Source organism: Crinia signifera, chromosome 5 (genome assembly GCF_055691185.1).
Source record: "Crinia signifera chromosome 5, ASM5569118v1, whole genome shotgun sequence".
In the NCBI taxonomy this organism is placed as follows: domain Eukaryota; kingdom Metazoa; phylum Chordata; class Amphibia; order Anura; family Myobatrachidae; genus Crinia; species Crinia signifera.
Genome location: NC_139221.1, coordinates 131,252,496 through 131,265,010, shown reverse-complemented (window position 1 = coordinate 131,265,010; position 12,515 = coordinate 131,252,496). Strand labels below are relative to the sequence as shown.

Here is a 12,515-nt window from a genome sequence, read left to right as displayed (position 1 = left end):
GGCCGTCCAAAACATACGACCGTTCTGCGCGTACACATATGTACAATTTTACTTGCGACATCCGATGTACTCCCGTCCAAACAATCGCAAGAAGAAGTATATGAGAGACCCTGTAACCCTTTGCCTGCTGTTTTAACTAATGTGTATATAATGTATATATGTTGAGCAGTGGCTCAACACTTTAGACGCATCCCTTTAAGACATTAATCAATGTTGAAGTTTTAATAGAGTGGGCTGGAAGCTCTTTTCAGGGCACCAGCTTCACACTATTAAAACTTCAACATTGATTAATGTCTTAAAGTGATGCGTCTAAAGTGTTGGGCAGTGAGGCATTATACACACATTAGTTAAAACAGCAGGCAAAGGGTTACAGGGTCTCTCATAATGCAGCATACCACCGTGCTTTGTCAAACTGTCAAGCATATCCATCGAAGGTGCGTACACACTTCACTTTTGTTCCGATATGGAGCCGTCCTGTCGGATGAAATATTAAGCAGCAAAGAACCTTCGACCGACCGACCGTGGACGGCCAAGAGCGTTTTTGGCCGTTTATCGGTCGCACAGCAGCAATTGGGACAGCGTACACACCTATACAATCGAACGGCCGTTTGCCCCCAGATTGGAAGAACGGCCCGACGATTGTATATATGTGTACCCAGCTTAACTGTCTTTTTCAAACACAGCTGATTGGCTGGTGCTTTATCTCCTTTTACCTTTTTCTCTGCTTTATCTCCAGTTTATCTCTTCTCCAAGCTTAATAAATCTGCCCCATTGGCCCTTACTCTTTCATGCTGAGTTCCCCCGCATGCGTGCGAATGATTGTTTAGCATAAGCATTCATTTGCAGTTTGCGTGCGGGGAGGAATTAATTTGATGGTCGGCGAATGAATTCTAAGGTTCATGCAAATCTAAGACACTCTCCTGCACGGGAAGAGAGCAGGCAGCTTACATCTGGTGACGTCAGCTGCCCGCCCCTTTATCATCGCCGAATTACCATGGGAACTGCCAGCATTTTCATGGCCCTGCCGGCACTGATCGGTACGAACGGGACAGCGAATAACCAAGCATTTGCACATAAATGCTTCTGCGCAGACGCTAAACATCTTTCCCTCGTGCAAACATGCGGGGGATCGATCAAATTAGAATGACCTCCATTATCTCTGGATTCTGCCCCCTCCCTGCGGTGGGGAACAGGAACGCATGTGGAAGGTCCTAGGAGGCTCAAGGGGATCAGAGATATGGGGCATACACATGCGTCGCTAGACAGATAGTTTAGCAAGAAACTGCAAATAGCCAGTGTTTTGAGAAGCGATCTGAGCGCTTTAAATCACCCTCCCTCCTATAACACACAACCATTATTTCAATTACATTTTTCTTTTTGCTTAAAGGCCCACACACACACACACTAGAAGATATAGGTGCCAATATCGCTAATAAAGGGGCTTCAGAGCAATATCATCTGGTGTGTATGCTTCATTTCGTTAATGATGCACGCATCGTTAATGACCATCTTTATCCTCCAAACATGCAGCTCAATCTGTATATTGCTCATGTCGTTTGTGTTTATATAGTTCAGTGTGTGCGTCCTACAAATGGCATAAACGATATAATCCTGTAGCCAATCCCCGGCTCCAGGCAGGTGACTCAGCAGCATAACTAGGGGGTGTGGCCCTTCAAAGGGGTGACACCCGCCAGCAGCGTCCACTCACCAAACCCCCCCATGAAATCTGCACTCATCCACTCCTCTGACACACTTGTCCTGCCCAGTTCCCTTGAGGTGCCACGTGTAAAGTGCAGCTGCTGCGGCTGACAGAGGAGGTCACCACAAAGGTGAAGGCTGGGGGGGGGTAGGGGGATGTATGTGGGAGACAGTGGAAGTAGGGTGTGTGGAAGAGTAGAGAATTATCTGGAGTATGTGGGGGACCAAGGTGTGTGGTGGGGGTAGGGGTATATGAAGTGTATGTGAGGGTACAGGGTGTGTTAGAGGGTAGAGAGATATGGGGTGTAAAAAGAGGCAGATCAGTCAGTAAGCAGCACTACTACTGTCGGCAACTGGTGTGAGCGTTACGTGTAAGCAGCACTACTACTGTCGGCAACTGGTGTGAGCGTTACGTGTAAGCAGCACTACTACTGTCGGCAACTGGTGTGAGCATTACATGTAAGCAGCACTACTACTGTCGACAACTGGTGTGAGCATTACATGTAAGCAGCACTACTACTGTCGACAACTGGTGTGGGTGTTACATATAAGCAGTGCAAGGATTTTCCCACCTTCCCAGAAATGCCATCCTTTTATTTAAATGTCAAGGTTTCATACCAGCCCATTATTGAAATTGAAAGTCACTGAAGCGTCCCAGATGATTTTTTTAGCCAATATCTTTCATCTTGTTCATACATTTTTTGAGTGTGTATGCACACTATCTTTTAATGCTAAGCTCAAAGGAAATTGTTCACCCAGATCTATAATATATTCTAGTGTGTATTAGCCTTTAAACAAATCTCCCATACTAAATAGTTTAACACAGATCTCTTGTGCAAATCTTTCAGTGTGAACGGGAGACCTAGACTCCTACACTAAATTGCTCAGAACACATCTCTTGCTTAAATCTCCCTGTGTGTATGCCCCAATACACAGCTGTGAGACATCATAGCAGTGTATGGCCACCTTAAAGCCATTTACACATGGGACTCAAGATGTAGTTAAGCCGTCAGACACGGCAAACTGCATCCTGCCAACCTCAGACAAATATACAGTGTAGCAAGAATATTTTTGCCTGCACTGACTATTTGGCCAGGCAATAGTAGCGCTATGCATCACTATGGACCGCTGTGTACACACTGGGGGATTCAGGCAAACCTACTAAATGGATTTTGACAATGTAGTCTAAATCGCTTAGAAGAATCACCCCTTGTGTAAACCCCTTAAGTGTACAAAGTAATCTGATCAATAAAATGAATCAAATTTAAAATTTACATTTGTAGCCACGAAAACTATTTCAGTCATCATTACACATCATATATTTACCCTTGAATACTTCTGCAGCATGGGTATATTTAACACAGTCTAATTGTCTGTAGCAACACTCACCGAGCAGGAAGCTCAGTCAGGTGATTGTAGCTGACATCCAGCACCTCAAGGCTTTTCCGCTCACTAACCCATTCAGGCAGGCAATCCAAGCAATTCCTGTGGAGAACATGAAGGCTTCTGGTGAACAGTTTTCTACATTAAAAATATGTTTGTTATAATAGGACAGCAAAAGTGAATAAAACAATCAGAAGCAGTAATGATACCCAAGTGCTTCACTAGAAGCCAGGCAACTGTGCAGAGTAAAGTAGTGTTCTCTACATGCATTACATTGTCTGCACTACCAGCAGGTGTCACAACTTTGCATAGGTCAAGAGAATCTGCTACACTCTAGAAGTAGAAGTGGTAAAAGACCAGAACGAAGGGCGATCTGCTAAAACAGCAGGCAATGCAAGTAGCACAGATGACAAAAAAACTCTAGATTTAGGGCATTTTTCCTCACTATTATGGGGTAAATTTACTAAAACTTGCAAAAATTAAAAGGAGGTGAAGTTGCCCACAGAAACCAATCCGATTCGGTCTATGATTTTATAGGATGCAACATCACCACCTCTCCACTTTTAGAAGCGTTAGTAAATATACCGCTATATGTAGTGAGCAGAAATTCATCTTTGGCTTCCTAGAACAGAACACCAGTGCTCTACCTGTGTGTTCCCAAGAGAAAGGAAAACGGTACTTATGTAATATCTGGACTCCCGTTTTTTTCTTATGAGACCGCGTGCGCTCGCCACGCTTCGGGCACGGTGGCTCGCTGCGCTCGCCACACTATATAAAATCAACTCCATGCGTAGTTGGATAGTAGGGGTATGAAAAAATGGGGTGCATTTAACATGGGAGTCCAGATAATACATAAGTACCAGGAAAACTATCAAAAAGGACCTCATGGAAAGTGTATTATCATTTGTACAAGACAAAACCGGTCTCCGATGGCCAGGTATGACCCTGAAATCAAGTCAATCACAACTGGACGATTACAGGATAAATCCAATGTTGTAAAATAAGCCAGTACTATATGCCAGGGTAACACATTGTTAAGTGGTCCTTGGCCTTTACACACAATTCAGTAATTTTCCAAGCTAAAGATTAACCTGCAGTATTCAAAAAGGAAAAGCCTCAGAATGGGTACACCGAGCAGGTAATCAGACACTCCGCTTTCCACTTCTGCAGCCTAGTGTAATTTTACATAATGTGCTGAACCTGATCTTTTGCTGCCACTGAAGCACTAAATGAGTCCACGTTCAGCAGATCATACTTGTACTGTTCAAATCTTTTGCCAATTAACACCATGTATACCTTCCTACATAACAAAATATAGAGTGCCAAAATATCAAATATTTTGCAAGCATGCTCATTTATGAATAAAGAGCCACTCTACATAAAGAATATCGTTATCAATTGCACAAAATTGTAATTTTAGATGGATTTACCTGGATACATCCATGAAAGCAAGGTGAGAAGGGTCTGGATACACATCCAGGTGGGTGAGCTCTAGAACACCAAAACAAATTCATTGAGCTTCCATAGACAACTTCAATTATATTAAATAATAGAGGAAAAAAAGAACCAAATAATGGGTGAAAATAAACGCTTCAAGGATCCTGCGATTGCACCTCCCTAATGCAAACACTCCCGCCCAACTGACAGGAAGGACGGGGGCAAAGGCAGCCAGCATTAGGGAAAATGGGCGTGAGACATGGCTGAGGCGAGGCCAAAGACCGCGCCACAATACCTCCTGCAACTGCAAGCCTGCATAAGGTCTGACAATCAGGGTTGCTGTACTAGAGAAACATCAAGACCAGGGCTGGGCAACACCGGCCCTGCAGATGTTGATGAACTACACATCCCAGCATGCCTTGCATCAGTTTCAGCATGGCCACATAGCAAAACTAATGCAAAGCATCCTGGGATGTGTAGTTCATTAACATCTGGAGGGCCGGTGTTGCCCAGCCCTGATCAAGACCAATGGTCACGATGTTTATCCTAAACTGAAATCACATTGCAGTTTTATCACTCACAATGGCATGTACGTACCTTCACCTGCATTTGCATTGCTAAGAACCACATACTGTATGCTAAGCTGCTGCAAGCATAATCCATGCTGAATAAGGGCCATAGTTAGGTAATATAAATCCATTGAACACATTTATTTTCTTTACAGAGCACTAGAACGTGATGTGAGAGAGATACTGTCTGTATAAAACTTTTCCTCCAAAAACCAAGATGGGTAATTGAATACACTTTCAAGCCATGTTACTGTGGATTGAAACCCCATTCACACCACAGACTGGGCCCTAGGTGATTGGAGAGTCTTCCTTTGCCAGCGCTAATGCGCCGGCTCTCCATAGACTTTAAACGAGTCTCAAATACACACTGTACCATTACCTGGATCTCTGGCCCCAGGTTATTTTTGAAGGTCCCTTTTCCACTGAGCCGCAACCCAGGTAGACCTGCCAATAATCCGGGTTATTGCGGCAGTGGAAAAGATGTATTACTTGCAAGGATTGCATCGTTTTCTGAGATGTGCATTTGTGTGGCAGTAAGGTAGGTAAGGTAGTAATGTGAGCTAGTGGGGAGGAGCCTGAATGGGCCACTAATACTCCTACTTGGTGAAAGGAGTGATCTGAACAAAAAAATGTTTTTAGTGGAATATAGTGAGACAGAAGCTGACGAGTACTCGCTCCGATGTTGGACCGAATCCCCGTCTCTTTTATGTAGGTGTTCTCAAACTATTTTGCGCTGAAGCCCCATCAGATTAATTATTACAGGAACCCAGCTAGGTGCTGCAGAATGGCTGCCGCATGTCTGGGCAGCAGACGTCACATGCACAGTAGTATTGCTGAGGCACAAAAGACGTGAAGTAACCACTAATGCGACAAGGGAGCAGTGTGTTTTACACATTCAGTTTCCCCTGCAATTCCATGCAGAGACCCACAGTTTGAAAACTTCTGATCTAATACATGTCCATCTTAACCCATTTATATGCATTTATGAATAGGAGAGCAAAAACATAAACATATCAAGATTTGTAACATTAGCATATGGAGAACCAACTTCAATTACCGTTAGATGATGCGTAAAGAGCTTTCAGGTAGTAGCCACTGAGTTTAAGGGAGGTCAATCGGTTCCTCTCACAGTGCAGGACTTCCAAGTTGCTTAAATAAGTAACATCAAGATCTGTCAACTTGTTATCTCGTAGATCCAAATGGGTGACATGGAGAAGGAAGTCTACTTCATCTACCAACAAACTTCTGATTGTATTCAGCCTGGCCAGAAAACCAATGCAAACGTGTGTCAATCACTTCATTTCTGGGTAAAGGAAATAGCACACAAGTAAACATTTTCACATATCCGACAGACACAAATAATTACTTCTAATTAATTGTGGAGGCCCTACTGGCATTCCAAAGCACCCACCTCCTCCTTCAACGGTAAAACAGACACACATTGAGTACTGGGAAGACATCTGGTGTCATTATGCTTCTACACTAAAAGAAAGAAAACTACACAAATCTAGTGTCACTTTTTTATATTTAACATTTTTATAAATTTTTGAGTTTATATACAGGACAACCACCAACACCAACAACAAAACAAACCATATAGAAAATGTTAGGATAACAATACCATGGTAGCTGAGTGGTGACTGGAAGTGTGAGATGCATTGTCGTGTATAATAAAACTAGTTGTTGTTGGAAACACTATTTATGCAATACATTTAAGGAATGGTGGTAATATTCGACAATTCCACATACTAGTTTTCAGTATCTGTCTTCTGCAAAGAAATCCACATTGGCATCTTATTTAAAGCTGGTCATTCGGTAACTTCCTTCTCCAGGGGTGTAGATTTGGTGGAGCTTGTGCTCGGGGTGGCAGAGAACGTCTGAGGGCACATCTGGGTGCATGTTCTGACCCGCACTAGTTGCTAATAGACCTCCAGGGAAGGTTAACTTGCACAGTAGCTCCCAGTCAGATAAATTCCTAATGATAGGGTCATGTGACTACTGCAGTCACAGAGCATGGGGGACTTCTTTCATCACTATGGGAAAGTCCGGAACAAAACAATAACTCTAATTTGAGGACTAAACTGGTGTGTACAGGGGGAGGGGAGCATGTAAGTGGGGTTATAGGGGTGCAGCGGGAAATATATGTAAAGGATTCAAAAAGCTGGTACCATTAGGATTCACTACTTAAATTCAGGTGTACTGCAGCATACACCTCAGCCCTTCTTTAATAGAAGTAAAACATGTCCAGCAGTAGTTTTATAATATGGAATGGTATGTTATGCATATAGTCGTTATCACCACAGTTTCATAGTTTTATATTAGCAATATGGCATCATAGCTGTAGTCAAAAAGAATTTACTACAGACATATAAAGTACTAAGATTTTTTTGGATTGTACCTGCACGCGAGTCTTATGCCCGGTACACACCAGGATGATGGTGCTCATGAGCGGGTCGTCACAGGAACGTATGACCCGCTCACGAGTGGACGGCATCGCTGACACTCCGCGAATATGCGGCTTGATGTGATCGCGATCCGATCACGACCTCCACCCGCTGCAATGGTCGGTTCTGAGATCCTACCCTTTTCAGCCAATTACAGCATTCTTCAAGGAGATGTAGAGTCACTGTGCTGGTACAGGTTTAAATAGCCCACCAGTAGTTTGATTGTGATTGACAGGTAAAGATTTGATGCTGTTCAGGTGACTGTTCACCTATGCTGAGAGCTCTGTACTTGGTGATGGGCAATGACAGGTGCTAATTAGCTGATTGCAGTGACGTGTAAATAGGTGATTAGTTTGTCTTTCTTGTGATAGTTAAAATAAGCTGGTGTACTTCATGCTTAACACATTGTTAAAAGTGCTTGCTTGGTCAAATATGAGTCTGTACATTTCTGAGTGTTTTGGTGTGCTCATACATACATCGTGTTGTAGAGCTTAGGTTCCTCATTACTTTTTTATGTTTCGTATATGCGGTTCTTAAATGGTCTAATGGTTCGACCCACATATTGTATGTACCCCCCACATTGTAAGAGGTATATTATAGCTTAACTGTTACAGATGATTTAATTATTGATCCAGTATTTGGTGCCTGTTGTGGTGGATTTGAAATGGGTTGTGAATCTGGTTGAGTTATGTCCTTGGTTGTTGCATCCTCTGCATGTGCCACAATGGTAGAAACTTTTTTTTTTGTTGCGGTCTAATGTGGTCTGAATGCTATGTTTAGGCGGTATAAGATTTCTCACTAAGGGCAGGATGCTCTAACATCCGCAGCCCCCATCCGCCGAACATCGCCGGCTACCGCTGCCATAAAGATCGCATATGCTCTAACATATAATTATGGCAAAAGACATCTCTTTTGAGGGCTCTCCTCCTCCCTGCACCCAGAAGATTATGTTCATTGCAGGGAGGAGGTGGTCACAGGTGAGGGGGGGTCATCGCGAGGCGAAGGGGGTCCGTTAAGAAGCCCATAAGCTTCTATGGGGTTTCACTTTTGCTGGCAATACCACCCCCCCCCCCCCCCACCCGCAGTGAAAACCCGCGGTGCGGTTTTTGCTGCATATCAAAATACCCCCGATAACGGGGTTTTTACTACATATTTAGATTAGAGAATCCCGCCCTACTTACTGTTTGAGATTTAGTGCTTGCTTTATAATTACTAGCATATTAATTGTCATTATATTCAAAAGACACTGTTACAGCTAACAGCATATCTATGAGGGCATTATTTGGGGTATATAGATACACACACACACACACACTATCTCTGTACAGCTAGTCCATCCAGACCATAAGTATAGAGTCACCAACCATTATTGTTTAGTCATCAAAGAGGCAGAGCGCGGCACATCTCCTTAAATATAAAGTACTAAGCTAATGGTGGTGAGCACTAAGTCACATACACAGATAAGGGGTATATTCAATGCCCTGATGGCGAGCTAGGATGTCAAGAAGTGCTGATAGCTTGCTGTCAGTGCATTCAACTGCATCCCCTTCACTCCGTTTCCACCTCGCATGTTCCAAGAGGCGAGGTGGAAATGGCTAGTGTGGCCATTAAAACGGCGAGGTTCACCACAATATGCAGCGGCAAACCTCGCTGTTTCAGGGGATCCTCACCACCCTATAACGGTGAGGATTTGTCCTTTATATTGAATACGGCAAGGGGGTTTGACTGCGGGGATGGCTTGTTTTTTGTTGAGGAAAAGCCATCCTCCCCGTACAAACCCCCTCGCCGGCCGCATTGAATACCGCCCATGGAGAGGATTAATACACTGCTAGACACTTGTACATGCAAGATCAATCCCCAGAAAATGTCACAATCCATAATAGATGAAGTAATCCATTTTCTGTTTGTGAATGCTTAATGTATTTCATTCTCTACAGCTAGCCATAGTAAATGCTGTAGTCTGGTTATTTGGAAATAGACCATTTCATCTCCCCCGAGTCATGTTCACCATGCAGCATTACTGGTGTTACTTTGATGGAAAAAAACAAATCTGCGTAAGGAGGATTTTAGCTTCTATGGTATGTGCAGAATGTCAAAATAAAACAAAATATCTTCAACCAACAAGCATTCTTAAACTGGTTTTACAAGTCAGAAAATAGGAAGTAAATTCCTGCAAAGCAGCTACAGTATGTGTATACACAGAGCCCCCTAGAAAGGTGGGCTGGTAGCCAATATTGGGAGTTTCTATTGTTTCCAAGTTATCACTGGCACCAGTTTCTTAGGAAGAGAAACCGTGATTTTTAGAGAGACTGCTGCTGGTAGTTTATGGCTTATGCTCGAATTTTTTTTTGTCCCTATCTACAAAAAGAATGGAATCAGCCTGTCAAGCCAGCGCCTGAGGTATGAAGATTAAATTTGTTAAGGCCATTACAACAGCTTAACAGCCAGAACAGATGTTGCACATAGCCACTGGGGATCCAACAGAGATTGGCCCTGGTTACATATAGGTCTATTTTTACCATTGCATATTACAATATATGGAGTATTATTTACAAACATTGATGGCAATTGCGAATCTGCCCTAAACTATAGAATGCCAATATTTACTTTCATTGTCTAGCTCAGGTGTACGCATCCTGTGGCTCTACAGCTATTGTGAAATTACATTCACAGCATGCCTTGCCACAGTTTGGTTAGTAGGGAGTGCTAAAACGGTGGCACGGCATGCTGAGACTTCACAACAGCTGGAGGGCCACAGGTTGCCTACACCTGGTCTTGCTAGAATGAAACGGAAATATAGCTAATTTCTGAAGTAATATTCATAGATTGAGGTCCAGAGTGTTCAACATTTTGACTAGAGTGTCAAAAATGCCTAGCCAGTTAGCCAAAATAGCACAGTGTGTACAGTGTGGGCGATAGTGAGGCGCGGCCCTGCAGCATCACTATCACTCAGCAAAATAGACCACACAGCCTATAGCCAAATCGGTCATGGGGTTAGTCAATCAAAATGGCCCATGTCTGCACCTTATCTACACCCATTAAATGTTGAGCAAAGCACCAGCCATAGTTCTGTGTGATATTATCAGTGACATAAGTCATGCCAAATGACTTTACAAGTGGGAGGGGCGAGGGGGGAGTAAGGAGGAGGCTTTTGACAAAGTAATAGAAGGTTAAAAAAAATTCAAACACATTTATACACACTCCTCACAAAAATGAAGAAAACACGCCAGCTACTTCAGATCTATTTCTGATCCTGTAAGTTGTGTAATTCATACCTCAAATCCACATGCTTGATCTGAGGCATTCTTCTGAGAGTATTCAGCCATAACACATGCAAAGAATTCCCAGGCATGCACAACTTGTCCATGGCAGCCATTTTCTCCAATACTTCAGGTATTTCTGTGAACTCGTTGAAGGACAAGCCCAAGTAGCTTAGCTGGCTCATATTACCCATTTCTTTAGGGAGTGTCTGGAGGTAGTTGCCATCTAGAAGGAGCGTTTGCAAACTAAAAAAAAATAAAAAATGGACGTAAACATTATGGAATACAATGTTAACAACTTAACTGTCATAAGTGTATGCATGCGTGTTACATTTCAGCTGTAATAAAATTGGAACATTTAGAAGGTATATTTTAGGGTAGGCTCTCCAGGTTGTACAGAATTAAGATGCTCCATTTCCCCACTGTGCTTGTCTGTCTGAAGTTCATGGTGCCATGAAGCCATGGTGGACCTTCCACAGATTACACTTTTATGGGAGGATAGTGCTTCTCTCCAACAATATCAATATCAGAAACCAAAAGACTTGGGGCTGGATTCTCTAAGCTTCAAAAGTGATAAAATGGAGAGTGATAAACAGCCAGCTAATCAGCTCCTGCCTGACATTTTTCAAACACAGTCTGTGACATGGCAGACATGAGCTAATTGGCTGGCTGTTTATCACTCTCTATTTTATCACTTTTTAAGCTTAGAGAATCTGGCCCAAAGATATTCTAATTTGCCAATCCGGATAGTTTTTGGTCAGAAATTGTTTTTCTTTAAATGACTTAATATTCACAATTGCCCAAACTGGTCATAAAGGGGATAGGGGCATTTATATAGTACTGTTCTGCCAATAGGACCCAAACTGCTTTACATTTGCTTTAACAGAACAAAAAAAAAAAAAAAGCTGAACAGTGGGTATTCGTGAAATGCTGAGAGCAGGAAAGTCTAGAGTCTAATTTAAGTATTTTACAGTGGGAGCCTCTTGCACTGTGCGGGGAAGAGAGTTTCATAAAGTCGGAGCTACAAAGCTGCAGGCTGGACCCCCAGTTTAGACCGGTCATCTGCAGATCGCATGAGTCAATTAACAGCTGTGATCTAGCTAAATAATCGGGAACACAAGCACTGTCACAGTTCCATGAAGACCAGTGTTTGAGAAACACTGCCCTATACCGTCCCAACCACTCCCATACCTATCCACATCAACGTACTAATCATATCATTAAATATTCGTACAGATTTGTACATAATTGTTGCCCACACCTTTAAGATTATAGGCTCATTTGGGCAGGGTTATCTATAGTGTAATTGTATCCTAATTATTGTACTGTATACCAGAAAACAGAATACAAATGACAAATGCCCCCACTTTGCCATATTACCTTAGGACTTTACTCAGGGATTCCAGTACATTTATTATTTACAGTGCACATGTCCTTATACAGGTTGAAGCGCCAAAACCCAAAATGCTTGGAACCAAAAGTATTTTGGATATCAGATATTACCATATTTTGGCATATTTGCATATCATAAGGCAGGGGTGGGGAACCTCAGGCCCTGGGGCCGTATGCGGCCCCCGTAGCCGGTGTGAGTGGCCCTCCCACCCGTTGATAGGAGTCAAGTACAGGGGAATTCTCGCAAGAAGTAGGTAGTTCTTGCGAGATTCCTCTTAATTAACAGCAGCCGGAGACTGTCAGTCCTATTCAGTGGCAGCCGCCAGAGCGTC

The 12,515-nt window shown here is 43.0% G+C and overlaps 1 protein-coding gene across 2 annotated transcripts in view; it reads right to left on the bottom strand.

Moving 5' to 3' along the window:
* PHLPP1 (PH domain and leucine rich repeat protein phosphatase 1) overlaps nucleotides 1–12,515 on the bottom strand; it is a 131,722-nt gene that overhangs the window by 31,902 nt on the left and 87,305 nt on the right. For both annotated transcript variants that reach the window (XM_083188051.1, XM_083188049.1), the window contains exons 6-9: nucleotides 10,807–11,037; nucleotides 6,145–6,347; nucleotides 4,512–4,572; nucleotides 3,088–3,183 (exon numbers count right to left, since the gene is read on the bottom strand). In XM_083188051.1, coding sequence (XP_083044177.1) covers nucleotides 3,088–3,183; nucleotides 4,512–4,572; nucleotides 6,145–6,347; nucleotides 10,807–11,037 — 591 coding nt within the window. The remainder of the gene's footprint in view (nucleotides 1–3,087; nucleotides 3,184–4,511; nucleotides 4,573–6,144; nucleotides 6,348–10,806; nucleotides 11,038–12,515) is intronic.